This window comes from Furipterus horrens, unplaced genomic scaffold (genome assembly GCF_987537825.1).
Source record: "Furipterus horrens unplaced genomic scaffold, mFurHor1.1.pri manual_scaffold_11, whole genome shotgun sequence".
NCBI classification, from domain to species: domain Eukaryota; kingdom Metazoa; phylum Chordata; class Mammalia; order Chiroptera; family Furipteridae; genus Furipterus; species Furipterus horrens.
In genome coordinates this window covers 76,955,598-76,981,530 of record NW_028327181.1, presented here as the reverse complement: position 1 = coordinate 76,981,530, position 25,933 = coordinate 76,955,598, and the positions used below count along the sequence as shown (strand labels likewise).

The 25,933-nt window shown below is 53.5% G+C and overlaps 3 protein-coding genes and 1 long non-coding RNA gene across 15 annotated transcripts; 2 read left to right on the top strand and 2 right to left on the bottom strand.

The window, feature by feature from the left end:
• Nucleotides 1–104: 104 nt before the first annotated feature.
• On the top strand, nucleotides 105–4,754 carry LRRC46 (leucine rich repeat containing 46). Of its 2 annotated transcripts, none has more exons than XM_090291348.1 (8): nucleotides 105–370; nucleotides 459–564; nucleotides 1,857–1,965; nucleotides 2,787–2,833; nucleotides 3,122–3,231; nucleotides 3,407–3,476; nucleotides 3,791–3,930; nucleotides 4,250–4,754. In XM_090291348.1, exons 1-8 carry the CDS (start codon nucleotides 361–363, stop codon nucleotides 4,639–4,641), a joined length of 984 nt encoding a protein of 327 aa, XP_090147474.1. In that variant the 5' UTR covers nucleotides 105–360; the 3' UTR covers nucleotides 4,642–4,754. The 2 variants fall into 2 exon arrangements, with proteins under 2 accessions (XP_090147474.1, XP_090147473.1); XM_090291347.1 differs by having other exon boundaries at nucleotides 3,404–3,476.
• Nucleotides 4,755–4,807: 53 nt separating this feature from the next.
• Nucleotides 4,808–9,326, bottom strand: SCRN2 (secernin 2). 8 transcript variants are annotated; one of them, XM_090292014.1, is made up of 9 exons: nucleotides 8,955–9,292; nucleotides 8,433–8,606; nucleotides 7,680–7,861; nucleotides 7,483–7,536; nucleotides 6,636–6,835; nucleotides 5,957–6,172; nucleotides 5,647–5,815; nucleotides 5,369–5,549; nucleotides 4,808–5,113 (listed from the first exon to the last, which is right to left on the bottom strand). In XM_090292014.1, exons 1-9 carry the CDS (start codon nucleotides 9,003–9,005, stop codon nucleotides 4,955–4,957), a joined length of 1,386 nt encoding a protein of 461 aa, XP_090148140.1. In that variant the 5' UTR covers nucleotides 9,006–9,292; the 3' UTR covers nucleotides 4,808–4,954. The 8 variants fall into 8 exon arrangements, with proteins under 8 accessions (XP_090148140.1, XP_090148141.1, XP_090148138.1 ...); XM_090292015.1 differs by having other exon boundaries at nucleotides 5,647–5,812; nucleotides 8,955–9,290; XM_090292012.1 differs by having other exon boundaries at nucleotides 5,647–6,172; nucleotides 8,955–9,311.
• Nucleotides 9,327–12,652: 3,326 nt separating this feature from the next.
• On the bottom strand, nucleotides 12,653–18,521 carry SP6 (Sp6 transcription factor). The gene is made up of 2 exons (XM_090292163.1): nucleotides 18,251–18,521; nucleotides 12,653–16,122 (listed from the first exon to the last, which is right to left on the bottom strand). Exon 2 carries the CDS (start codon nucleotides 16,062–16,064, stop codon nucleotides 14,934–14,936), a length of 1,131 nt encoding a protein of 376 aa, XP_090148289.1. The 5' UTR covers nucleotides 16,065–16,122; nucleotides 18,251–18,521; the 3' UTR covers nucleotides 12,653–14,933.
• LOC149998326 (uncharacterized) lies at nucleotides 18,434–19,923 on the top strand. Of its 4 annotated transcripts, none has more exons than XR_016514189.1 (3): nucleotides 18,434–18,934; nucleotides 19,199–19,493; nucleotides 19,770–19,923. It is a non-coding gene; the product is annotated as an uncharacterized LOC149998326 (long non-coding RNA). The 4 variants fall into 4 exon arrangements; XR_016514188.1 differs by having other exon boundaries at nucleotides 19,196–19,493; XR_016514186.1 differs by having other exon boundaries at nucleotides 18,445–18,934; nucleotides 19,235–19,493.
• The last annotated feature ends 6,010 nt before the right edge of the window (nucleotides 19,924–25,933 follow it).

Below are 25,933 nucleotides of genomic sequence, written 5' to 3'. Positions count from 1 at the left end.
GCCGGAAGCAGCGGGCGGATCCGCAGGTTGAGCAATAATCCGCAAGCGCCGCGAGCCCGCCCTCCCCGACGCCCTGCCCGGCGTCGGTCTCCTAGCAACGACGCTAAACCGCTGAACCACTCTCGGTTTGCAGCCAGCAAGGCACCTCTACAACCCTCAAACTACAGACCCAACACTTCGATTTACTTTGGTCTTTTACCCCACTTAAGTAATTTGCTCTGAATCGATCCTTTTCCCTTGTCCCCCAAGTCCCTGAGTTTCTCTCTCTTCATACCGTCCTGGGTCCCGCCGCCCCCGGGGTCTGTCCAAGCTGCTCAACTCTTCGTTCCAATCCCGCCCCAGGCCAGCCGCCTTTATATCATGCCTGGAGGTGAGTAGCGAGATCGGAAGGTAGGCAGAACAGCTGGATAATAGTAGGGTCAGGTCTGTAGTAACTGAACTTATCTTTCTTTAAACAGCTAATCTTCCCCAGAGTCCAGAGGAAGGGGGCGTGTGCATCACTGAAGCCCTTATCACTAAGCGGAACTTGACCTTCCCTGAGGATGAGGATCTGTCTGAGAAGATGTGAGTGCACAGGAGAGATAAGGGTGCTGGAAGGTTGAAACACCCGGGATGACCAGTCCCCTGAGCTGTACTGATTTGCCAACTAATCTTTGACCCTCTTACTCCACACATTCAATCCGTGGTGTCCATTTGATTTTTCCCTCCTTAAAAATCATTCTTTTTTTCCCCACTATACCCACTCAACTGCCCTAGATAAAGCTGTCTCCACCTCTCAACAAACTCTTAGTCTCACTGACCCCAGCCTAGGCTCCCCGCACTGTTTCCAAAGTGATCCCTTTAAATGACAAATCTGATTAGGCATTCCCAGATATAACCTTCTAAAATAAAATCTAAACACCTTAGCATGAGCTGACCTCTGCTGCCCATTCAGCCTTATTTCTTGCCACTCTCCATAAGTGTGCAATTCCTCTAAGACCCCCTCTTCTCACACCTTAGTATCTTACTACTTAGAGTGGGGGTGAGGGCAGCAGCAATCAGCATCACCTGGGAACTTGTTAAAAATGAAGAATCTTAGGCCCACTGAATCAGAATCTGTATTTTAACAAGACCCCCAGGGGACTTACGGGCACATTAAAGTTTGAGAAAGGCTGAATAAGCACATACTATTCCTTGTGTTTGAAATACTTCCTCCTCATACTCCTCTCACCTTCCTGGCTAACTGCTCTCACATGTCACTTCCTCTGGGAAACATTTACTGATTTCCCTACTCTGGACTCAACGTACAGCCCATGTGCTCCTTTAGTCCCTTGTACTTGGCTCTCTCATCCATTTGTCATAGATGTTTGGCCTAATTCCCTAATAGTAATGGGCTAGGACTGACTCCATGTATCTCTAGCGAGCACTCAATATATGTTGTGGAATTAATAAATGGGTGGATGGAACAAGTGATTTTTCCTCCATGAACCACTGAAAAGGGAGGTGAGGAAGATTGTTCTGCAGAGATTGTCTCATCTCTGTCCCAGCCCCTGCTTCCACCATCCAAGCTGACTTGAAGAAGGCTTCCTTTGCCTCTCAGTCTCTCCAGGAACTATAAGCTACTGTTCCAGTTAAAGGGCCCTGACTCCTCTCTCACTCTGATCCTTCCCAGTGCTACTAACAGAGATCCAGGTCTCCAAGTGAACCTACTTTCGTGATCTGGATGCCACCTCGTGAGTCAAGAAGGTGTTCCTCATACCTGATCAAAGTCAATTAACTATCCACTCCTTAAAACCTTTCCTACCCCCTTCCCATCTTCCCTGCTAAGAAACTACAGAAGTGGCACTCTTATGCCATCCTACTGACCGTTCTCCCAGGTTTCACACAATTGCTGAACTACAGACTGTCCGCCTGGACCGGGAGGGGATTACCACTATCAGGAATCTAGAGGGCCTCCGGAATCTTCACAGCCTCTATCTGCAAGCGGTAACTTCTTGCTCCCTTTTCTTCCTCCCCACTTGCTCCCTGTGGGCCAAGTCTGTCTAATCTGAAAGGAGCCAACCAGGTCATCTTGCCCATTCCCTGGTGTTCAGGCAGGCAGACCTTAATTGAAACTGTTCCCAGACAAATCGGTCCCAGATTCAATTCTGAATTGAAAGACTAATCCTCCCAAAACAGATCCAAAGCATATTCTTGAATCACTACTGTTTTTTGTTTTTGTCAGACACTTTTGTCTACTTCTTCTTAGTGTCTACCCTCAATCTTTCATATTATATAGCTCAAGCTTTTTTCTTGTTTTGAAAGAGAGGAGGAGGGAACCATGAAGATTCCTGTGTCCTTCGGGAACTTGAAGGCTGTCAGTGGTGGTGGGTGGGTGGTTGACCTTCAGCCTCCCCCAGATTGAATATGCCAGCTTCCTGAACCCTGCCCTGCTGAAACTTTACAAATCAAAGTGAGATATGTTCATTGTTCCTCCATACATGCCAGCTCCCACCAAGGTCCTTTCCATTTCCCTGTAGTGCTTTGGTTTGCTTCTCTGATTTTGAGGTCACTCTTTGGTTGTGGGGTGATCAGGGTATACTTTAATTAAATTTATAGCCAGCCCCAAGTTTACACCCTTAACCATCCACCTGGAGAAAGCAAATCATCCCAAGGTTGTGACAGATAGTTCAGTGACTGGGGTCATCATTCCCAAGTGCCAGATCTCCAGTTGCAAGAGTAGACATGGTCTTGGGACTTTGTCCATTTAAAGGGTCCCCCGCCCAGCTGACCTCAGTTTGGTTTCCCACCTTGGTTTCTTCCTGCAGAATAAGATCCAGCGAATTGAGAACCTGGCCTGCATCCCCTCCTTGCGGTATGTGGTGCCAGGGCTCAGGCAGGAGTGGGGAGGGGAGAAAAGGGGGATGGTGAAGGGGAGGAAACCTGGTAACACCCCAAAGAACGGGTTTAAACCTCTCCATGCCTGGCTTCTTATCAGCTGGGAATCCAGCAACCCTAGCTCTGCTTCCCTCACCCCAGATGGCCCTGTGTCCCCACTTGTCATCCAGTTGCTTAGCCAGGGGCCCGAGTGCCCGACGCCTTCTTCCTTTCCTGTAGCTGTTCTGATTCAGCTCTTTCTCTGTACTCCTTCCTTGCCCTACAGCTTCCTGTCTCTGGCAGGAAACCAAATCAGGCAGGTGGAGAACCTCTGTGACCTCCCACACCTCCAGTTTCTGGACCTTTCTGAGAATCTGATAGAAAAACTGAAGCTGGGTAGGAACACCTTCACCCTGGTTCACAGAATAAGTCCCATGCGGGTCCCTCCCTCCTCTCTGCCCCCGTTTCCCTGTGCTTGCATTAACAGCACATCCTCCAGGGGACCGGGGACAGTGGCTCTGGGCTGGAACATGGGTATGAGAATCTCATTCCCCTACTTTGGTACAAGCAGATGAATTCCCCCTGAGCCTTCTTATCCTTAACCTGACTGGAAACAGCTGCACCAACCTGGAAGGCTACAGGTGAGGGGGAATTGAAGGTGGGAAGAAAGAGGTGGTGGCTGAGCTCCTCCCCGGAACCCCACATGGGTTCCCTCTCAACCTGCAAACTTGGAGTCCCAGTCCATGGAACCTTCTCTCCCACCCCAGCTCAAGTTGGCCCCTTTCTCCCTTTCACCTCCCATAACTCCACCTGGAGCCAGCTTTCAGCTCTCTGGGGACTTCCTGCTCATGAGCCACCAACCCGCCTGATGCGGGGGCTGTTGTCTTGTGTGCAACCTCCTAGGCTCCACACCCAGGGGTGCTCTCCAGCATGGCCTCTGCTTTCTTCCCTGCAGGGAGCTGGTGATAGGAGCCCTGCCGCTGCTCCTGGACCTGGACAAGCAGCCTGTGTCGGAGCGCTGGAACTCGGATGAGGAGGACAAAGCCTCAGATGAGGAGTTCCCGGAGCTGAATGGCCCGTTCCGCTCAGAGCGAGGTGACCCTGCTTTCCAGGGCTTGCAGCCTCCCCAGAGCTCACCCCTGCCCTGTGGGATCTGGGGGAAGCTAAGGTAGTAGTGATGTCTGGGGAAGTAGTCCCAAGCCCAGGTCAGCATCTGGGCCAGAGGAGGACAATGCAGCCAGCGCCAGGTGTCAGCCTGGACACGCAGGGAACTCGCCCTCCCCACCCCAGCCTCAGGCTCCTCTCTGTTATGGGTGGTAGTTTGCTCAGGTCAGCCAGAGGCCTTCCCCCTCAGCCCAGGGCCCTCCTGCTGAGCCCAGGCTCTATCCAACACCTACCACCCTGGCCCTCACAGGCTTCCTCAAGGAGCTGGAACAGGACCTGAGCAGGCACAAGGAGCACAGAGAGCAGGCAGCCCTGACAGAGCACCTCCTGAGGATGGAGATACAGCCCGTCCTCACCGAGCTCCCCCACCTGCCCGGGAAGTCCATGGCTGGGGACAGCAGCCCTTCTGTCACTCCCAGGCAGGGGAAGGAGACACCCCATGAGTCTACTTCCTTGCCACAACCTTCCTGTGCCACCAAGAATCTGTGCCCTCTGGTTTCCAGGGGCCCCCAAAGCACTGTCCAGGCAAGGAAGGGGGTCAGGGCAGCTGCAGCTTCCAAGGCCTCTCTGGCTGGGGCCCCCAGCACAATGAAAACTATGGCCAGGGGACTCAAGCATGAAGTGCGGCCCACCCATCAGTAAAGCCACTGGAATGAGGACTGGGCAAGAACAAGAGCAGAGTGGGCCTCCCCTCCTGCTCAGAGCCCTGCCCCATGGCAGGAACCTATCCCAATAAAGTGTCTCCAGGCCCTGAATATGTCCTTCCTGTCACTGGGGGCGTCTCGAGGGAAGCAATCAGTACAACACATAAGAAATAAAATATTTATTAAGCCAAGGCAAGCCGGCCACTCAGAACAAGGGGCATAAAGGAATCGCTCTGATCACAATACCCCAGGGGTCTGGCGCCCTCCCCCAGCCCCTGAACCCCACACCTGGCTGGGAAGAGCCGTGGAGCTCAGGCATACACCTGGCTCTCCCTCTCCACAAAGGCCTGGAAGAGGCCACCCAGCTCCTGGGGGGGTGGGGCCCACTCCCAGGCCAGCAGCCCCTTTGCAGCCTCCAGGCCTTCCTGCTCCAGATCCCGCTGCTTCTGCCACAGCTGCTGCCCCCGATCCTGCCCAGAAAAGGCAGGGATGAGTCCCCAGGGCAGGTTCCCTCCCAATTAAGGGGAATGTATCTGCAGACTTGCACACAGGAGAAAGGACAGACTACCCAACATTCTCCTGGGCAGCTGGCTTTGAAGAAAGAGACCCCTCTCCCCAGCCCAGGAGTCTCTCCACACCAAGGTCCCCTCATATTTTCAGAACCCAGCTGCGTGTTGGGGAGAGGAGTCATTCCTCAAGGGTAGCCCCTATTGCCTGGGGGTTACCTGGTCACTCTCCATCAGCCCCAGGGCCTTCTGGTGTCCACGGTAGAGAGTGTGCCGGCGATCCACCTGAGTCTGGAATCGGGGCACAGTCCGAACAGGGTCCAGTGCTCCAAAAGTGGGGGACAGCACCTGGGGGGCCTGGGCCATCCCCACCCCGAAGATGAAAGGTTTGAACACTGACCTAATAGGACACAGATGGCAGGACTGAGGACATCCCATCTCCCCATTTCCCCTGCCTGGCACACTCTCCCATCCTTCCCCAGCATTATCCCTCTCACCTGGATGGGTCTGGTGTGGCGGTGAGGAAGTGGATGCAGGGCTGTGTGGGATCCCGGGGCAGGATGGACACCATGCTGGCTGTGGTGCGGAAGCCTCCAGAGTCCATACAGATGCCACTCTCCTTGTTTCTGAGAATGTCCATCATCACTTCTGCCGTGATGCCTCCTGCTGAGTAGAACAGAGTAAGGGCCGCCCAGGGCAGAAGGGGACATTTGGGGTCAGACCAAGCCCCACCCCCTGAAGCTATGGGAGGGGGGAGAGACTGGCAGCACTGTGGCCCTCCTGCTGTACCCCCGTTCCCTTTCTGACCTTGCTGTTGCTGCAGCAGCGCCTGCCCGGCCCGGAAGCGAGCCTTGGCAGCCTCCATGCGCACTGGCTGCTGGGTCAGGGAGAAGACCTGTGCAAAGTCAAAGGTGCCCTGGCCAGCCCACCAGCCCTGGGCCTGGGCATGGGTCCGAAGCTCTGGGTGTTCGGCTGAGATGTCTGTGCCAATACTCAACTGGTTGGAGATGTTTCGGGCTCCCTCTGTGGAGGGAAAAGGGGATTGCTCATTCGTCATTGAGCACCTGTTGTGGGCCAGGTGCCGGGCTAGGTACTGAGAACACAATGGTGAAGAGAACAGACCTGTCCTTGTGGAGGGGGAAAGAGACAAAACAATCACAGAAATAAATGTGAGCTTGCCAGCTGTGGAGAGTTGGGTGAGGGGGGCACCTGCTTACACATAAGGGGGACACCTGACCACCAGAGGCATCCAGGAAGGCTCCTCAGAGGAAGCAGCAGGCTGAAGCACAAGAGGACTTAACCAAATGAAGGGGGGAGGATAAGTCCCCCAGTGGGTTCATTTTCCATTTCTCTGGAGGGCCCCACCACTCGAGAGGTTTGCACCTCGATTGGCCCTTCCCCACCACCACTTTCTTTCCCACCCTCTTCTGAGGCTGACAAAACGGGGACACATCTGGGAGGCAGGCCCCAGCACCAGGCCCCTCACCCTGGATCCTCTGTGCAGCCCACAGCCTGCCTGCCGTCTCCAGCACCCACGCCTCAGTCCGGTCAGCCAGCAGGAATGTGTTGTGGTAGCAGAATGACATGGGGTCCTCCCGGCAGCTGCCCCCCTGCCCATAGCACTCCAGCAAGCCTGTGATCACACGCAAGGCGTCCTGGGCTGAGCTGCTCCGTTCCAAAGCTAGCCTGGCACAAAAAGAGGTCCGGAGAACAGAAGGGTGAGGGGGTATCAGTGGCTGGTGTCAGAAGCTCCAGTGGACAGAAGAGACCCTAGGGAGGTTTGGTGTCAGGCCTGAGTCCTACAGGAAAATCTGCCAACATTGCACAATTATGCCAGTGGTTTTCAAGCTATCTCTGGGGGTTCCATGGAAAGGCCAGAGACATAGTCTCAGGGAGACGCGCCCTGAGCCTCACAACCTCTCTTCAATCAGAGCCACGCCACTTTTATTGGTTTTATAAACCAGGACTCTACATGAGATTTCATTTGAGAAACATTTTACCTCTAACAAAAAGAAATTTAAGCCCTGGCTGGTGTGGCTCAGTGGATTGAATACCAGCCTGCAAACTGAAAGGTCAGCGGTTCAATTCCTGGTCAGGGCACATGCCTGGGCTGCAGGCCGCGTCCCCAGCTTGGGGTGTGCGAGAGGCAACTGATTGATGTTTTTCTAACACATCAATGTTTCCCTCCCTCTCTTTCACCCTCCCTTTCCCTCTTCTCTGAAAATAAATAAAATATTTTTATTTAAATTTATGTATTTATTTAAATTTAAAACCACTGCCCTGTTTCTGGGCCAGCAGAGACCCAGAGGTGGCCATATTTGAGAGCTTCTTACCAGACTGTGGAGTTGAGGCCAGGAGAGAGGAAGGGCAGGGGCAGGGGCAGCCTCCTGGTGATGACACCAAAGCAAGGTGGGCATAAGGGAGGAGGCCCTTGTGAACCAGATGTGGGGGAGGGAAGGATAACCTGGGCCAGTACTCAGTCCCCAGACTTCTGGTGCGTTGAGGGGATTAGGGAGGGCAGGGGCCGCACCTGAGTAGATCCATGCCCAGCAGGGCTTCCCCCTCCCCAACTGGCTCCTTGGTCCACACAGCCTCGTTGCCAATACAGACACCATGCTCGTTGGCACCCATCTCAGCCCCCCACAGCCAAGAAGGGCGGCTTAGGATCACAGCATGGGTCTTCGACACCTGTTCCACCTCAATGTAGGTGCACTACAGGTAAAGGAGGAGAAAGGGAGAGTCAGCTCAAACCTGCAAGGTGCTGGGACTGTGCCGGTCATCTTGCACAGCACTTAGAGGAAGGTCTTATCATTTCCATTTTACAGATGAGGAAACTGAGAACTGCAGAGATTTTAAATAATAGGTAGGCTAAGTCCAGGTTGGTAGGCTTGAAGCTCATGCTCTTTCCCATACCTGGAGGCTTCCTAGGTGTAGAGAGCAGGGAGGAGAAAGGTCTTAGAACAGCGATTTTCAACCTTTTCACCTCATGGCATACATAAACTAATTACTAAAATTATGCAGCATATCAAAAATATATCATGTTTTGCAGATCAGACAAAAAAAAATAGGTATAACTTTGATTCATTCGCACCAGATGACTCACATTATGTTGGCTGTTGTTCTTTTTTATTTGACAATCTAAGGGAACAGAGGTCAGTGCCCCACACTAAATAGTCAGATATTGCGTGTTTTAAAAATTCTTGCAGCACACCGGTTGAAAATAGTTGTCTTAGAAGAATGCCTACATCTGCCACGTCCCAGCACCCCATAGGGCCTAACCCACCTGGAGCCGGCTGCCAGGGGCATGAGTGCCTGCTGGTACAAACACCACCTCTTGCACCTCCTCCCGGGGTCGGTCTGAATTCTTGGCAAAGATCACAGCTGGGATGGCTGATGCCGGGGGCACGGAGACAAAGCAGTCACAGGAACATGGGGTGTCAGGGCCCTGCGATGTCATCTGGGGAGAGGTGGGGATAAGTTATGTCTATCCTGCATGTCGCTTCTCCACCATCCTGGCCAGGAAACAGTCCTGGGGAGCCCCTCTCCCAGCACGTGAAAAACAGACACTCAGGGAAGGCACTGCAGTCGGGTTCTGGACGCTCAGCACTCCACGCACACCCGATATGCGATGCGAGAACGGAGGCAACCACTCTTTCCAAACTCTGGGCTTAGGCATCAGCAGGCCAGCGCACATCAGCTCGCTGAGAGTCGTGGTCCAACTCCCCTGTTACCCTGCCCCTCTCCCAGAGTCCCACGCCCGTCTTCTGTCCACTGCTCTGGCTTCCCAATAATATATGCTCCTCACCCTCTCTCTCTGCAAGTTCCGCAGCTTAGTTCCGGACACCAGTGCCTCCATTTAATGTCAAGTCTGTCCTGTTGGACGGACGTTCCCAGGTGACCTGGAAGGCCTTGTCCCTGGGGGCGGAGCTAGAACCGAGCACCTGCAGTTCCTCTCTCTTCCACAAGAGCGCGCGCCAGCACAACTTCTTGGAGAGGAGCAACCTTCCTAGTCTTGCCTGGCTGTCTTCCCTTACCCCGCGCATCTTTCAGGTCCAGAAAGGCTGTGAATCAGCGTGCAACTCCAACAGGGTCACTGTGGGGAGCAGGGGCTAGGGGTGGAAAGGGAGTAAAGAAAAATTGGGCTCACTTATTACAGAGCTTGGATTGTGGGGGCGTCTGAAGATGCCAAAGGCACAATCCCAGGCTGGTACCCCACCATCCTCTGCAATAAGATCTATAAGAGTGGTCAGTAGTCAGGCCAAGGGGTGTAGGGAGCACTTAAGTTAACGCATTTTTAGAAGGGCACATATACATAAAACCCATCCAACCCCCAAAAGGCCGGTTCTGCCCCATAGAGCAAATTCACAGGAAGATAACTTTGAAAGAAAATTTGGAAATTTCTACTCCAAATATATGGTGCCTTTACACGTAGTGTAGCTGAAACAGCACAGGAGAAGTCTTGGCTAAATGGGGGCACACATCCATGCAGAGGTGGACTCCAGTCTCAAATGTTCTCCTTCCTGGGTCCTCTTCCTCTATAAACCATCTCCATAACTAACATTTAAGCCAATGCATCTCATACCATTTTGCTCTGTGCAGTCCTCCAGGATTTGGGAACACACTGAAGATAATCTATTTCTCCCACAACCATCAGCCAACCAATCAGGATTGCTGCTCAGAGCCCTGGCCACAGCATCCGAGCTTGTGGTCACCCCTGGGATAGGAATTAAGGGAGAGGCTGAGGCTTACCCAGGAGGCAGGCTGTAGGAAGATGTGCTGGGTGATGGCTGGAGGAAGCCTGCCACATAAGGCTGTTGGGAGTCAGAAATCTGAGGTATTTCCTAAATGCCTCCAGGTATACAAAGCTCAGTTCCAAGATGAAGCTGCCTCCAGGGAGATGGGCTTTACTTTCAGAAAGGAGACTGCCACTTGAAGAGAAGAATAACCTAGAAGCTGGGCCGGATGTAGGAAGGAGCATTACCTGGAACTCTGCAGAATGGCATCTCATCTTGCTTCTGCAGGGTCTCCTCAGGCAGGTTGCTTTCCCTGCAAGGACCTCAGTTTTCCCAGTGATAAAATGAAGATACTGAACCAGGTCAGTGGTTCTCAACCATGGGTGGGGTGAGGAAAGGTTATTTTTCAAACACACAACTCCCACTGCACAGCACAATACTTTAATACTCTGCTCTTAGTGTGGCAGCAGACTGCCAGCATCAGCATCATCTGAAAGCTTGTGAAATTGCAGACTCTCAGGCCCCACCTCAGACCTACTGAATCAGAAGCTGAGTTAACAAGACCTCAGGTGTGAATTTGGAGGAGTGCTACTCTAACATAGCCCCAAGGCGCATAACTGAGTGGGGTGTTGGGAAGGGAATCAATCGGGGTATCTTGAAAATTCCATGGGTGATTCTAATATCCCATCTACTGGGCGGGAACAACGGGACTGTTTGGTTTGCGATATTCTTTTCAAACCCACACTGCTGGGATGCTGAACAGTCAGGCTCATGGGGACTAATGTGGAGGTGAGGGCTCTTTCGTGTGTGATGTCAGGGAGGGGTTGTAAGGTGCCCATCGTATGGCATTCCAGAAGCAAACTTCAAGGCTGTGTAAGAACAGGAGCACCAAAGAGGCCATCAAGAAAGCCGGTTCAGGGGTGGGCTGGGTGGGGGGTTGAAATGAGAGGAAAATGGGACAACTGTAATTGAAAAACCAAAAAAATAAAATTAAAAAAAAAAAGGAAAGAAAGCCGGTTCACCTCCTGCACTTCCCAAGCTGCCCACTGTGGGGCAGGAACAGGCAGGAGGAGAGGTGTGGGTCGCCTGGCGCACAGCCCCAGGCTGCAGTTCCCAGGCTGCCTGCTCCTCTGTCACTTTCCCATTCCTGATGTCATGCACCCACCTTAGAATTCTACTCCCACTTCCCAGGAGAGGAGATGGTGGCTCAGAGGGGTCGCCCAGAAGGTCAGTCCAGATGTCCTGATTTCCCTCCCAGCCCCTCTGGGATCGTCCTGCCAAGGGCTCCAGATCTGAGGGGTCAGAGGTGGCCTTGGGCTCCATCAGGGGGGCCAGGCCAGCCAGGCAGCATTGCTGTCAAGGCAAACGAGCCAAGTGAGCGTCAGAGCCCCACCAAAGGCCCCCGCTAAGAATGCAGGTCAGCGGGAGGAGCTGCAAGGAGAGGAGGGGCAGCCTCGGCCCTGCCCAGACAGGCCCAGCCAGCCCCACAGCTGCCCTCCTGTCCCTGGGGGTAGCAATGAGGGAAAAGGAGGAGAGGACTCACCAGGTACCTGGGGTCTAACTCCCCCAGAACCAGGAAGACAAAAGAGGCACCCCAAGGAGTGGAGTGGACATGAGGTCATGGAAAAACATGCCTGTCCCTTCTCCTCCCAGACTTCAACATGCAGAAGCAGATGGAAACAGACATTTGGCCCTCCATACCAGTATGGTTTCCTCTCTGACCCCTAAATCATTCTGATGCCCCATCCCAAGGTGGACTTGGTGAGCCCAGTTTCTCTCAAACAGGTGATAGGATGTCACCAGTTTCAGAATCAGTACCAGATTCGGTACTGAGAAATTGGGTTAGGATTAGAGTAGGGGACATAGAAATCCCACTAAAGGAAAAAAATATACTTTAGGCAAAAAAAAAAAAAAAAAAAAAAAATAAGTAGGATGGGAAGGTGCAAGAACACAATTTATCTAGCCCCCTTGGAGCCCAAAATTGATCCTCTGTCCACCTTCTTGGCTTTGGGGCTCTGGAGTTGAAGTTTTTCACTCATTTGACATGAATTAGGCACCAACTGCATACCAGGCATTGGGCAGCCTGGGAAAGTGTGCACAGATGGGCACTTCTGCATATCCAAGGGTGCCCCATGGGTCCAGCGAGGGCGCATTTGTGCGCAGCATTGTTGTGTAACTGTGGCGGGTCTCTATCTGCGAGTTGCAGTAGGAGCCTTTCCCTCATACTTTCCAGCTGGGCGGGAGCCCATCAGATATCTTGGCTGCCTTTCATCACCTTGTTCCTGATAGAGATCATCCTGGGTGAAGAAATCGCTGTCAGTCACCCCCACCTCACTCACAGCCAGAGGAACCGACTGATACACACACGCACCCCCTTGGGGGTGGGGTGAGTGTGCCAAGAAGCTGGCCATCTCTGGGAAGGCAGGGAACAAGCGTTCTTGGCAGGGGAGGGTAAAGAGGGGGCTTGTATGTGGAGGAGGAAGGAAATATCTAGAACTTCCTCATCTGCACAGGTTAAGAGCAGGGAGGGACAGTCAGCAGAGTTATCAACCCAGAGGGAGCTCCTCCCTCCTTCTGCACCAGCCAACTCCAGGACAGGATCTGACCCTTCAATCAGAGCTCAGCTCTGCCCCAAACAAAGGGAGAGGCTGCCCAGGGCTGCAGATCAAAGGGAAGTGTCCGCCCCACCCTGCAGTGGCCTGGTCCTCACTGCTGAGGGACACCGAGTCAAAAAGGAAACCCAAGCTGGGAGACAAATGAAGCAATGATGTGGTTGATGACTTTATTATGACATAAAAAACACAGGCTGTTTCTTCTTCTTCTTCCCCCCCCAACAAAGTGGGTTCACAGCAGTTAAAGAAAAAAAATCCTACATTTCTCCTCTAGGGGGCTGCCTAGAAAGGGGCAGACAGCCAAGCAACCTAGATCTATACAAGGGAGGAGCAGAAGAAAACCTAACCGAAGCCCTCACCCAACACCTTAGAGCTGGGGGCCTCCATAGAGGGAACATCCATGCCCCCCCCCACCAACATCGATTCGGGAGTTCCCATTAGAATGGTCACTGGGAAAAGCTGTCCTGGTGGCTCAGGGAGGGGGTGGCTGGTTTCGATGGGTGGAGGAGAAAGGCATCTCACACCCACAGTGCCCTCCCTCTCTCCCCCTCTCTCCACCAGGTCAGGCAACCTGCAGGTACTGCCAACTCTCTCCTGCCCCCAAACCTCTCAGCAAGAAAAGGGACCTCTGGTTGGGTTAGCAGGAGGTAGGGATAAGAGGGAGCCTAAAGAAAGAACATTACTTCTTAAACTACCCCAGGCCCATGAATCTCAGGGAGAGTCACCCTATCCCTTTTAAGGACTCCCTTCTACACAAACACATACTTCCATCCAGATCGCAGTTTCATTTCCTATTGAGCTCCCAGTCCAAGGGAAAAAGAGACACTGTAGGCCTAGACCCCAGGACCCTGGATGGGGTGAACAAGATAGGGTCTCCCTGGCTGAAGACCCTAGGCTCAGTAGAGAAACACACACACATACACACAACATGCACAGACACATGCCCTAATATTAAATAAAATACCCTTTGCTTATAACTTAAAAATCAATACACAGCTAATCCTCAAATAAGGCTCTGTGTGGAAAGAGGGCCAGGGAAAGGGGAGGTCAAGGAGAACCTTGTGGCCTCTACCTCAAGCCTGGGAAAGCCCACTAGCTCCAAACCCTTCACCCTTCCCTCATCTGCTCCCTTCCTTTTGCCGGGCTCAGCCTCAGCTGGGCTTCTCCCCTCCCCCCTTTCCCACCCCATAATCACAACTAGGATGTAGTTGCAGCATCTAAAGAGGGGAATAGGGACAGCTTCCTGGACATCACCTCCAAAAACAGACCCCTTCCAGTGGGAGAACCACTCCTTCATATGGAAGGTGGGAGGCCTCCTGACACGCACTCTATGGGAGGGGCAAAGCTTGCAGGGCAGGGAAAGGGAAGGGCGAGCAGGAGATGACCAGGCAGAGACTGAGTCCACTGAGTGGGAACCGCTGGACGTTCTTCTGCTGGGGCACCCCACCTACTCCCAAAAAGCTGAGGTAACCCGTTCCTTCCATCCCCACAGAGAAGGCAAATAAATGATGGGGAACCTAGGATGAGGAACTACAGTACATTAATTCTAGAGCGGGGACTCTGGATGCCTTGAAAGCTTACAAGGGAAAGGGTAGGGGGGAAACAGATGGGGAACGTGGACTACTGAACTTTATTTTTTATGAAGTCTAGAGTTAAGGACTGAATCCGAGTTTGAAAGGGGAGGGGTTAGTTCCTTCCATTCCCCCATCAAATTGTTTCTCTCATTTTAGAAGGGGACTTGCTTGCCCACCGCCCACATCTAGTCCGGGATTCTGGCCCTCTCCCCCTCTTCCTTCATGGCTCCATCAGACTGGGTTTGGAAGGGTTAATTAATAAGGAGGAGCATAAGAGTTATTTCTACTACAGCAACCCTCCCAGCCTGATAGAGACCTCTCCTAAAAGGGGACCCCCAGCCTTCACTACCCCATCTCAGCTCTCCCTCTGGAAACCATAGAGGAAGAAGCACTATGAGGGGGATGAAAGAGACCGAGGCCGCAGGGCGGTTCCGGAGGCGCTTTTATGTCCCGGTTCCCAGGCGCTAAGGACGCGTCCAGACAGCTACCCCCAGTGCCCGGAGCCGCCCCACTCCTCTCTGCTCCCGCCACGCACAGCTTCTCCAGTGGGTCCCCTCCGCCCTCCAGCCGCGGCAGGGAACCCCATCCCATTCCCCCAATTGGGGGACGAGAGTGAAATAGTGCGGAAACAGAGAACAGAGGTGCATGCGCAGCTCCCCCTGCCCAGCCAAACAGTCAAACGCGTCCTGTCCAGCCCGAGACTAAAACACCCCTAAGCCCCCTCTTCCTGACCCCCCCCCCACTTTTCCTTCTCAATAAATAACCACCTTCTCCTCTTACTCAAGCCGCCCCCCAAGGACATCAGGCCAGGGGGCTCTCTTCTGATGTCCTCAGGATAACCAGCGGGGAGGCGGTACTGAAGAGCTCAGTTGGAGGGAGCTGTGTTGCCCTCGGTCTCCCTCTTGCCTTTGCCCCCGGGGGGCTCCACCGCTCCTCCGGTCTTGCCCTCGCCGGTAGCGGCCCCGGCAGCCTCCTCTTTGGCGCCCTCGTGGGTTTTCATGTGTTTAGCCAGGTGGTCACTGCGCATGAAGACCCGGCTGCAGACGGCACAGGGGAACTTCTTGGTGCCGGTGTGGGTCTGGAGGTGGCGCTGCAGCTCGTCGGAGCGCGTGAAGCGCTTGCCGCAGAAAAGCCAGTTGCACACGAAGGGACGGTCGCCGCTGTGCCAGCGCAGGTGCGCCTTTAGGTGCGATGTCTTGGCGTAGGCTTTCCCGCAGCCCGGGATGTGGCAATTGTGCAAATGCTTCTTCTTGCCTCCATCGGGCCCGCACGGAGCCCCCAGTCGCTCCGCCTCCAGGCAGTTGGGGCAGCGGCACACGGTCTGACCTGAGCTGCGGGGCACTGACCGCCGGGAGCCTTTGGGTCGGGCCGCCCCGTCTAGACTGGAATCCAGCCCCTGGGTCTCCGGGGCGGCAGCTTCCAAGGCCTTTGCCCCGTCGGGAGGCCCCAGGAGGTGCTGCCCTCCGGCGGCTGGGAGGAGGTGGTGCGGATGTGGGTGGGATGGCGGGGCACAAAGCTGGTGGTCTCCAACGTAGCCCCCCAAGCCAGCCTGAAGCGCCCCCGGGTGGCCAGGTGAGGTCAGCGCGCCCTGAGTGTGGGGTAGGTCCATCCAGCTGGTGCCCGGATGAAGGTCCCACCAAGAGCCATCCTCAGTGCCTGGGTGAGTTGGCCGGAACCACGATTCGTAATGGTGGGACATGTCCGGCTGCAGGAGCTTGGAAAAGGGTCCCGGGACCAAGGGATTGTCGCTTTCCAGGTCCTCGCAGGTTACTCGAGAGGAGGCCCCTGGCAGCTCATAGCCCTGTGAGAAGTCCACCTCAGGGCCCAGCTGGAGGCTCTGCAGCTCTCCAGGCTGCAGCGGGGAGGGGTAGTCCCCGGCCTCCGGGCTCGTGTGACCCTGGTATGTTTGGAGAGGCTGCAGGTCGAGGCGCGGAGGGGAGGCGTGAGGCGCTTCCGAGTGCTGGCTGCCCAGAGAGCCGCAGACAGCGGTTAGCATTGCCGGGATGCGGGGTGGGGTGGGGGACAGGGACGGTCAGGGGCACCTCAGGTGGGACCTAAAGGAGGCAAAGAAGAGGTGAAGTGAGCAAGGTCACAGCTCACTTTCAATCCCAACCTAGATCCCCTCCCTGCTAAGTGCCCCTCTTCAAGCCACCAGGTGGAAAGAGAGATGCACCACCTCTGGTTGGGGACTAAATATCAGTTAAGAGAATCTGAGAGCCCTAGGAAGGGTTGAGGATGTGAAGTTCTTGGCCAAGGGCAGAGGATGACTGAAGTCTACCTTTCCCTAGGTTATCTCTCCTAGGGGACCCAGCGTATCATGGGAGTTGGGCTGGAAGGTGAGATACTCCTACAGTACAGTGCTCAAGCCATCTCACCCCAGCTGCTCAGGCCAGCTCAAGGGGCAGTGACATTTCCCCCTGCAGATGTGCTGCCAGCCCAAGTGGAGGATCTAAACCCATCTCAGCTTTCCCAGTTTTTCCCAGTTTAACTCAGGACGCCGGTGGAGAGAGGGAGTTGGTCTGTTTCTGAAACGAAAAGCTTGAGGTGATCTGACTTCCCAAAGCCCAAAGCGTATTCTGAGATTTTGGAGAAAAGAGCCCTCATTCCATCGCTGAGGCATGTTTAGTGAGGAAGGGCACTTCACTGCTCGACCCCACTCCTCCCAGCTCGCTGCCTGGCCCCCATTTCTTTCCCTCAGGCAGGGACTTCACCTCCCTGGGGGTGCAGCTGCAGTGCCAGTTTCTGAGGGTCTTCTGGCCACCAGAGAAAGTTAAGCCCCCTTCCCAGCCCTGACCCACACCGGTGCCAGCCAGCTCTCTGCCTGCTACCCATGCCCTCTTTCAAAGATGTGAAGCTGGGAGGGGTAGGTAGACTTCCCCAGAGAAGGGGGTCAGGAAGAGAAGAGCTTACCAGCGAGCTCCAGAAGACAAAATCGCCACCCCTTAAGGGATGCAGGGTCAGAGTGAGGGGAGCAGAGGGCAACAGGAAAAGCCAGAATCACAGAAATTAAGAGGAAGAATTGCCCAAAGAGATTTTATAAAGGGGTGCATTCTAGGCATGCATCATTTTTAGGAGTTACACAGATAATTCTAATATGCAGCCAAATGTTGAGAACAGATGCTCAGACTAACTCTCTTATTTACTTTTTTTAAAGAGGAAGCTGCGGCAGTATTTGGAGAAGTGACTTGGACAAAGACCTTCATTTATTCATTCAGTCAAAAATATGTACTCTATGTACCTCTGTGAACCAGGTCTCACCACTCTTTTCCTAAACCTTTGGGAACCTAAAGACCTCCACCCATTTCTAGACCTTATCTGTGACTTGAAGGTCCCTCCTCTTCTCACTACCTCTTCTTAAGGCCTGGGAGCCCTGGTGCCCCAGGCGTGAGGTTTATATCCCGGGGCCTCCTCTGATTGTCGCAGAGAAGGTGCAGTGGTTTAGGGTAGGGACTTTCCACAGCAGGACCCGACTGACCCTACTACCTTCTGCCTCTGGGACCAGGGAGGTGGCCCCGGTAGTCTGGCAGAGGGAGGGAGGAGGGACTGGAGCGCCTACTCAGGCTCCTGCTGCCTCGCCACAAGAAAGGAACAGGGTGAAGCAGCAGGAATGGAGCCTCAGGCTCAGGCAGGGCAGCCCAGAGGGGGCTGGGCGGGAGCAGAGAGGCCTGGGACCCTAATAGCTCTTGGCGCCTGGAAACGGCCCGAAGGGCTAGGGGGTGGGGAGGCCAACGACCCAGGCTTCACTGAGTGGCCCCTCCCGACATCGGGCAGGGATTCCATTGCTAACATGCAGGGCCTGACTGCAAGGTTTCGGGAAAGAAGACATCAGACGCGCACTCCCAGCTTTGCGCTCCCCAACGCGGTTAGGAGGCTAGAGACACCCTCCTCCCTTTTTTCTGCCAGCTGCCTCTCCCGATCACCGGCACTTAGGTGGTCGGACTTCCATACTCCCAGTCCTAAAGGTTCAAGTCCTCCGGTTTTCCCAGTCGCTCCAGTTTCTCCAGTTTTCAGCCTCCTCGATCCCTCCAGTCTCTCCCGTCCACCCAGTTTTCACTCCGCCGGGGCTCCAAGCCCTCGGATTCACCTTCCCCAACGCCATAGGAAGCTAGGGCGCGTTCCGGGCACGTCTTTCCGAGGATACTGGTAGCGCTCACCCCTCGCCGCCCCGACCCGGGCTCCTACCTCGAGGCTGCACTCGGACTCCGGCCACCGCTGGCAGGCGTGCTATCTGGCGGGCGCTCCTGGGCCCTGCGCGCTGGCGGGCTCTCCAGCGGCGAGGGGCAAGGGCCGAGGGCCAGCGGGGGCCGCGACCCGACCCTGCGGAGGAGGGGCGGAGGGCGGGCGGGAGCCAGCGAAAGAGCTTTCGTACGAGGCCAGCTCCGCCCGTGACTCACCCGCGCGCTCTGCCTTCATCTCCGGCCCTGCGCTCCTTTTTCCCCGAAATTACGGCCCCGCCCACCTCACCTGCGGCCGCCTTTAACCCTTGCGGGCTCGGCTGGACTGGAGGCCCTGCCTGGCCAGGCCCGCAAGGAGGGGGCGGAAAAAGGAGTGTGGGAGGGATCGCTAACTAGGTCGCCACCCGCCCCCTCCCTCGCTCCTCCCTTGTCCCTCCACTTCTTGGGCGAGGGGCCCAGGCGGAGTGTTTCCCAGGTTCGGAGACCCGCCCCACTGGGAGGAAAGCTGTCCTCAAGCTGGCTTGCTCTGGCTGGGAACGCAGGATAAGTCAGACCGAGGGGAGAATAGAGGAGGGGGCGGGTCCTGGGGTGATACCAAGCCACCTTAGGGCGCCGTTTGCCTCGACGGCCTTCGCCCCACCAGCGTTGCCACGGAACCGAGAGGAAAGAAGGAAATAAGACTGAGCGCCAAGTATGTGTCCGGTCTACTCCCAGCCCTAGGCCATGGGAAATTTAGTTTGGCTGCTGTCCCTCTTCCCTATTCCCCCCACCACTTCTCTCCACCGCCACCTCCCTCCCCGGTCCTTTGCTCTCGCTCGTTTCCCGGTTCTCCCTCTCCGGCCGCTCGCGCTTTTTGGGCGACCCCCTTAACTCTCCCACCCCCTTAACTCCCCCACTTGCCCGCACTGGCCTCCCAGACCCCCTCACCTCCCACTCTCCATCTCTCCTTAAGCAGTAACTTGGCGCCTACTAAAATCCAGCTCTCAAACAGCCTCACCTTTCTCGCCCCCGCGCACCGTCCCTGAAAGCTGCGGCAGGCGCCTGAGTGGCTCTGGGACCCCTGGCTATCACTCCTTCCTGAGTCTCACCTAAATGTGAAGAACCCACGGTTCTTAACCTTGGAGGAGAGTCTGCGATTTCTTTGAGAAAAACGAATGCACATACGCAGTGCAGCATTCTGGCAAAATTTCAGGGCGTTCGTGGCTCCCACCTTCTTTCAAGAACCTAGGTGATCGAGATGCAGAGCGCAGGTACGTAGCAGTGCCCCCTTGTCAGGCTCCCACCCCCCCGCCTGGCTGGCCTCTGTACACCGGCAGTCCCGCAGTCCGGCAGTCGAAGGCTCCTTTCCGCGTTGGTGTCTCCTCTATCCGCCGCGTTGACCTCCCGAAGTGATCGTTGTCTTGTAAGGGAATTCTGATCAATTTTTTTATTTTTTCTTCTTCTTTGCTGCACCAGTTGGCTTTCCCTAAACTCTCTGCCATGAGCTTTTTTAATTTGCGTGTTTCTCTCTCTCTTTGTCTTTACAGCTCTTTTCGCACAGCCGAAAGAGAATTCACGTTGACTCACTCTGGCTTCTGCAGCCGCGATTCCATCACTATTGGTTTGCTTATCTTGCATTCCCGTTTGGGACACACTTGAAATGCAACTGTAAAATGATTAAACTGAATCCAGAAGCCAATTTAAAAATCGGTCTTTGTGTATGTGCTTTCCCAAGTAACACATATGTTCTCATGTCCAGAGTCAATGTCTGATTTATCCATGCATCTCCATCTTTTCTATGACTGTTTCCTCATCTAGACAACCTGGGCACAAGTTTGGGAGCGTTTCCTGGGGCTTAAAGGAAGTGATGTACTTAAAATTCTTAGCTCTGTGGGCACCTGGTAAGCGCACAGTAAATGGAAGGTATCGTTGCTGTTGTTGTTAATTATTTTAAAAGTTGGCTCCCAGGGGGAGGGGGGCACAAAAAAATAAAAAAATAAAAAAGTTGGATCCCAGCAAATGTTTATCGGATTAAGGTATATTCACAAAGGTCTTTGGACTAAAAGTTGATGGACCTAAATTCTAGTCCCAGCACTGTATTTGCTAAGCTGATCTGGCCCATCAGTTTTCTCTGAGCCTCAGTTTCCTTCTCCATAAAATTCCATTGGATCAACTGCCCTGGGGAGTCAAAGGACAGGCACTACCCCCACCCCCAACCTGACACATCAGGATTGCACTTTCTGATCAGTCGGGTTTCCTTCTTCCTGACACTCATGCCCCTGAGGTTTAGATGATCAAGAACCACTCTGGATCTTTGTGGCCACAGCTACCTTGACAGTCCTCTCTATCCTCATGTTTTTATCACTCAGCCTGCAGATGTGGGTTGCATCCCACTTCACAGCCCTGCCTAGAACAGAGTTAGGAGCTCATGTCACAGCGCTTGTGACTCGGATTCCTTGGTTAAGTCCAATTCGACCTCTAGGCATTCTTTGCCTCCTCCTGCCTGGAGAGCCTTCTGGCTGCTCCCAAAGCTCTGCTCGTAAGGTGCTAACACTTGCTCAGAGATCTGACTCTAGGTGGGGGACTGGGTTCCCCCCTCCCATTATTTATAGGCACCAGATTGTCTAGTTGTTCTGGCTTCTTCTGTTTCCCTAAAAAGCAACAGGGAAAAGGATCCAGCCCCCAGATGGCAGATATCCCACCACACTTTCACCTCAGGTCCCCTTTAACCCCACCCCACCCTGACCCACAGATACTCGGGTTCCCAGAAGCAAAGACCCTTCATCTGTCTGTGGCTCATCAGCATGAAATTTAACAGTAATGCAGTCATCTTGGAAACTCAGCCAGGCTGATTTCCTGCCCTGTCTACTGCTTCGGACTCAGAGCACTCACTGTCTTCCTTCCAGATGACCTTCTACTTGGTTCCTCGGATTCCAAGCTTTTTCCATTTCCCACATGCTCAGTGTTTTCCTACTGAACAGTGCCCACGGTCTGGTGTTGACATAACTGCCCAGGAGCATCTTATCTCAAAACTGAACAATGCTGCCCACCACATTTCCCACACAACTGAGATCTGCCAGGGACTTGGGCCATTTCCACTCCTCTCCTTTATTCCCCCGAAAGGGTAAATAGACAGATTTTGCCACAAGTATCCATCTCCCATTCCTGCCACTCACTCCTTGCACCTCATTGAGAGCTGGCAATCCATTTTGTATGTGGAGCAATCTCATTAGTCCCCACATCCATCATAATCCGCATTTATTTCTTGAACATCAACTATATTCCAGGTGCTTTACCCAAATATCTTTAGTTCTCATAAGCATACAGCTAAGTAGTTATTATTCCCATTGTATAGATGAGGAATCGTGCCAAGGATCAAAAAAGTTAAATGACCTGGCCAAGATTACACAGCCATAAAGAGACAGAGAAGGAAACCAAGTCCAGATCTGTCAGGCTGCAAAGCCTGCGTTCTGCCTGCTATTCCATCTGACCTCGCTGTGGCACCAGCGACAGCCCTTTTGTCTGGCTCCCCTACCTAGATACTGAAGGTGGGGAGGACAGCATTCTTTTCTTTTTTAAAAAAATTTTTTTTTAAATTTATTTTTAGAGAGAGGGGAAGGGAAGGAGAAATATAGGGAGAGAAACATCAATGGGTTTCCTCTTATATGTGCCACAACTGACCGGGACCGAATCTGCAACCCAGGTGTGTACCCTGACCTGGAATCGAACTGGTGACCTTTCTCTTTGTGAGGCAATGCCCAACCAACCGAGCCACACAGGTCAGGGTGGAGTGGACAGCATTCTTAAACTGATCCCTAGATCAAAGCCATCTTGAGTTGCTGGGACAAGTCACAGCTGCATCTATGGTCCCTTCCAAACCTCAGTTTCTGTGGTGGTTACATTATGAGAATATCTAAGCTGAACTACCCATAAAAAGTGTCCTGTGCAAATCTGCATGTCACTGGTGGGGAAAAAATTCCAGAACAGAGACAAATAGCTCAAAGTCACACAGGAAGTTCTAACCTGCTTCTAAGCAGAGCCGGGACCAGAACCCCAGTCTCCTAATTCCTGGTTTCCTAGTTGCTCACCCTTCTTTACTCTCCAACCCAATCTCCAAGCTGTACTTGGAAGACTGCAAGCTGGTGACCTTGGACCCCAACACATTCCTCCTTTCCATTCTTTCACCCCACTGTCCCAGGTTCCTGGGAAACTGGACAGAGTCCAGACTTGGGGCCAAATGGTTTTCTTTCACTCACCCGTTGTTCATTCAGCAAACATTTACTGAGGGTCTACGTGGAGTCCAAGCTCTAGACTGGACATTAATTCTGTCGTAAGCCCAAACATCACTAGCATCCACATCTGTTTGCAGTCTGTAAGGTGAACCTAGCTGAGCATAGTGCATCTGTATGTCGGGGGGAGGGTGTAATCGACAAATGCGTGTGTGCATATTGTGCCTGTGTTTGCCTTCGGAGCTGATTGTGGGGTGTCTGTCCTCTTCCTCCATGACAAAGGGCGTTCCCCACAAAACGTGTACAGCGATTTCTCCCCTATGACTTCTGCACGTGTTTATCATGCATGAACTTCTCTGAGGTGACTGTGTGCCTTGTATGTCTGTTAATATTTGCCCATCTTTTCTATCAGAATGAAGCCCCTTCTCATCTATTAACTGGTGAATCCACTCCACTTCTCCACCAGCTCTCAGCCCAGCCCAGTCCAAAGACCTCCAAAGAAATTCTCTTTGGTCCTCCATACAGAGACCTCCAAGATCTCCCTGTTATCCAACCCCCTTCCCAATTCAGAGAGAATCAAGCCTTCCAAACCCTCCTTGATGACCCCCATTTAAGTGGAGACCTCCATCCCTTGAACTGGTTGGAGAACAGCCCCTCTTACCAGTCCATGGAGCCCAGAGCTGGCAGCGTCAGTGAGGGGCAAGTGGGGGTGATGGGAGAGCCAGGCTTTATAAAGAAGGCGACAATCAGAGCAGAGGGGGAGGTGAGAGATGCTGGCAGGGGTGCTGCCAAGTCCTCATGGCCTCGGAAGCTTTTAGGATAATCCAGGAAACAGTGGCCCCCAGCTCTCCAGGGAGAGTGGTGGGGGTGAGATCTGAGACTCTGAGGTGTGCCAGGAAAGGAGGATTTCAGCTGGAAGAGGCGGGTGGGGGTGGGATAGCAGGACTTCCTTCCCTCCCCAGGGGTTGGACGGGCAGTGGGAGAGGGACAAAGTAGTTCTTGCAGGATGGAGGAAAGGAGAGCTGGCATGGGTAGAACTCTCCGTATTTCATCCCCCTCCTTTTGAGGTTTCTTCCATGGACTGGATGAGGAAGAAAGTACCACTTTTACGACCTGGGACACACACACATACACACACACACACACACACACGTCGGTCCCTCCCTGCAGAGCTTCCCATCAGTGATGTTGACTACTCCGGCAGGTCTCTCTTACTTCTGCTGGAGCTTCATTCCTCCTTCTCTCTTTTCCTTGTCCCTTACCCAACTGAGAGCCTCAGGAGGATCCAGTGTAACCCACCTTTTGCATCTGGGCTCTCTCGCTGCTAAATGGGGAGGGAAAACCCTCGCCCTGACTTAGGATAGGGTGAGGCAGCTTGGGATAAACAAGAGTTCTAGGACTTGAGGAAAGTAAAGAATCTGGGGACATGATCTGGAAAGGGAGAAGAGGCCTGGAGGTGAAATTAGATGGAGTCCCCCCTAGCCCCAACTATTCACATGAACTTAATTTCAGGGGACTTTTAAGTTCAGGTGTGGTGAATAACAGGAGCACATCCTGAAGTGGAGAAGGACAAAAGGCCAGGAACGTGAAAGGAGATGAAACAATAAGACAGGGTCCCTCAAGCTCTCTGAAGCCACGAATTCTGACCCGCATAGGGGAGGCACCTGGAGACCTTTTGTATGTTCATGTCCCATTCTCAGCCATAGCTCAGTGCCTTTGGCACTGAGCACAGAGGCTGTGGTGCACCCCCCCTCCCCCGCACATATCTGGAACTCAGGAACCCAAGGCTTGCATGCCACCTCCCCCAAGTCCCCCACAGGGTGAGTCAGGCAGTCTTGGCCCTGAACTCTTGTCCTGCTCCTCCTCCTCCACCCCCAGAATTCTCTAGACTGGGGATTCCCAGTCTCTTCATTAGCTTTTTAGCAATTATCCCATAAAGGCCTCTGACTGGTCCTTCCTCTACCCATTTCAGAGATGAGAACATTGAGGCTCCTCGAGAGCTAAAAATCCCAGCAGAAAGCCTGCCATCAGGCAGGAGAGAGTAGAGTGGTGGGAGGCTTAGAGGCAGAGCTGCACCCCTTCCTTCCATCATCAGCACAATTAAGAGGACAGGGCCAGCCCAACTCCCTGGGGGCACCCAGGCGTCAGGACTGAGGCAGGCTCCAGGGAGGGGCTTCCCTGTCCCTCCCTACCTTGCAGCCCAGAAAGTCAGAGTGAGGGGGGAAACAAGCTGAGGAGACCACACAGGTGGAGTAAATAATGTTAATACGGGAGCATTATCACTAGGGCATTTCCTCATGGATAAATGTCTCAAATACCAAAGGATGCCTCCAAATTATAGTTAATTACAGAGTTGATTTGCATAAATTATAAGGTGAGCATACAAATTCTTTCAATCGGTTCCATATGCTTAGGTAGCAGGTCCAGTCCAAAAGATGGGAGAATCTTGGGGCGAGAAGAGTTAGGGGGAGGAAAATGACAGCTCTTGGGCTGGTCCTGCTGGCCCACACCCCTTTCTCCAGCTTTGGATCAGTAAAGGGCATATGGAGACCCTGACTGGTTTGCAGGTAGGGGAGCTGTTAACACAATACTGACCCTATTTGGCAGGAGACCCCCTTTCCTCCTCCATGTGCACCTCAGAACAACATGACTTTTCACCACCAATGACGAGGCAGGAAAGCCGGGGTGGGTGCAATGGCCCCTAGAGCTTCACTTGGAGGGTGGGACTCTGGTGCTGGGTGAGGCTGAAGACCAGCAGGGTTATTGGTAGGTTTAAGCCCCTCTCTCTTTCTCTCAGCTCCCCCTGGATCCACAGCCGCTCCCCACTTCTCGCCACCCCCAAACTGCAGCTCACTCCAGAGCCAGCCCTCCGCTCCCAAGTTTGATGTTGCCGCTGCCTGCACCTTCCAGGTGGCTCCTCAGAGGCTCAGACTCCCAGACTTTTGTCTCCAGTGCCTGGGCCTATTTCCTCTGCCTTCGCCTCTCAGTCCCCCACCTCCTCTAGCTGCTAAGACTCTACTTCCTTCTCCAGCTCTCTAATTTGTCCCTTCCTCTCAGCCCCATCCTCCTTCCCTCTATCTTTCTCCTCCTTCCCAGCTTCCCTCCCCCTGAGGTCCCAGGTCCCCCCTACACTCAGCTGTCAACTTTGTTTTTTCCTCCCACCAACAGCTCTCTGCTGCCCAAGCTGCTCACCCTCCCACCTTCACATTTTCCTGCCTCATGCTACCCCCCAAATCCTTTCTGCGTGTGTTCTCTAATTTTTAAATTTTTTCCCATATACCTGCTCCAAAGGTAGAAGCTATTGGATAACTTGGGATGGGTTTGTGAAGGGGCTAAAGTCTCCAGGTGCATCTGGGTGAGAGTTTACCTTTGTCTTCAAATTCAGAAGTCAGCAAGAGAGAGCTGGGGTTAGGGGTGTACAAAGAGATCCTAAAATGGTTCCTGGTACTTAGCAAGTGCTTAATAAGTGTTTGTCAAATGAA

Coding starts and splice junctions, on each gene's coding strand:
- LRRC46 (XM_090291347.1), top strand. Junction 565..1,856: donor GAGGATCTGTCTGAGAAGAT/GTGAGTGCACAG, acceptor CCGTTCTCCCAG/GTTTCACACAATTGCTGAAC. Junction 1,966..2,786: donor ACAGCCTCTATCTGCAAGCG/GTAACTTCTTGC, acceptor TTCTTCCTGCAG/AATAAGATCCAGCGAATTGA.
- SCRN2 (XM_090292012.1), bottom strand. CDS start 9,005: ATGGAGGCACTGGTGTCCGGAACTAAGCTGCGGAACTTGCAGAGAGAG. Junction 8,607..8,954: donor GGAACTTGCAGAGAGAGAGG/GTGAGGAGCATA, acceptor ACCTCTCCCCAG/ATGACATCGCAGGGCCCTGA. Junction 6,836..7,482: donor GGCCTCAACTCCACAGTCTG/GTAAGAAGCTCT, acceptor TTTTTGTGCCAG/GCTAGCTTTGGAACGGAGCA.
- SP6 (XM_090292163.1), bottom strand. CDS start 16,064: ATGCTAACCGCTGTCTGCGGCTCTCTGGGCAGCCAGCACTCGGAAGCG.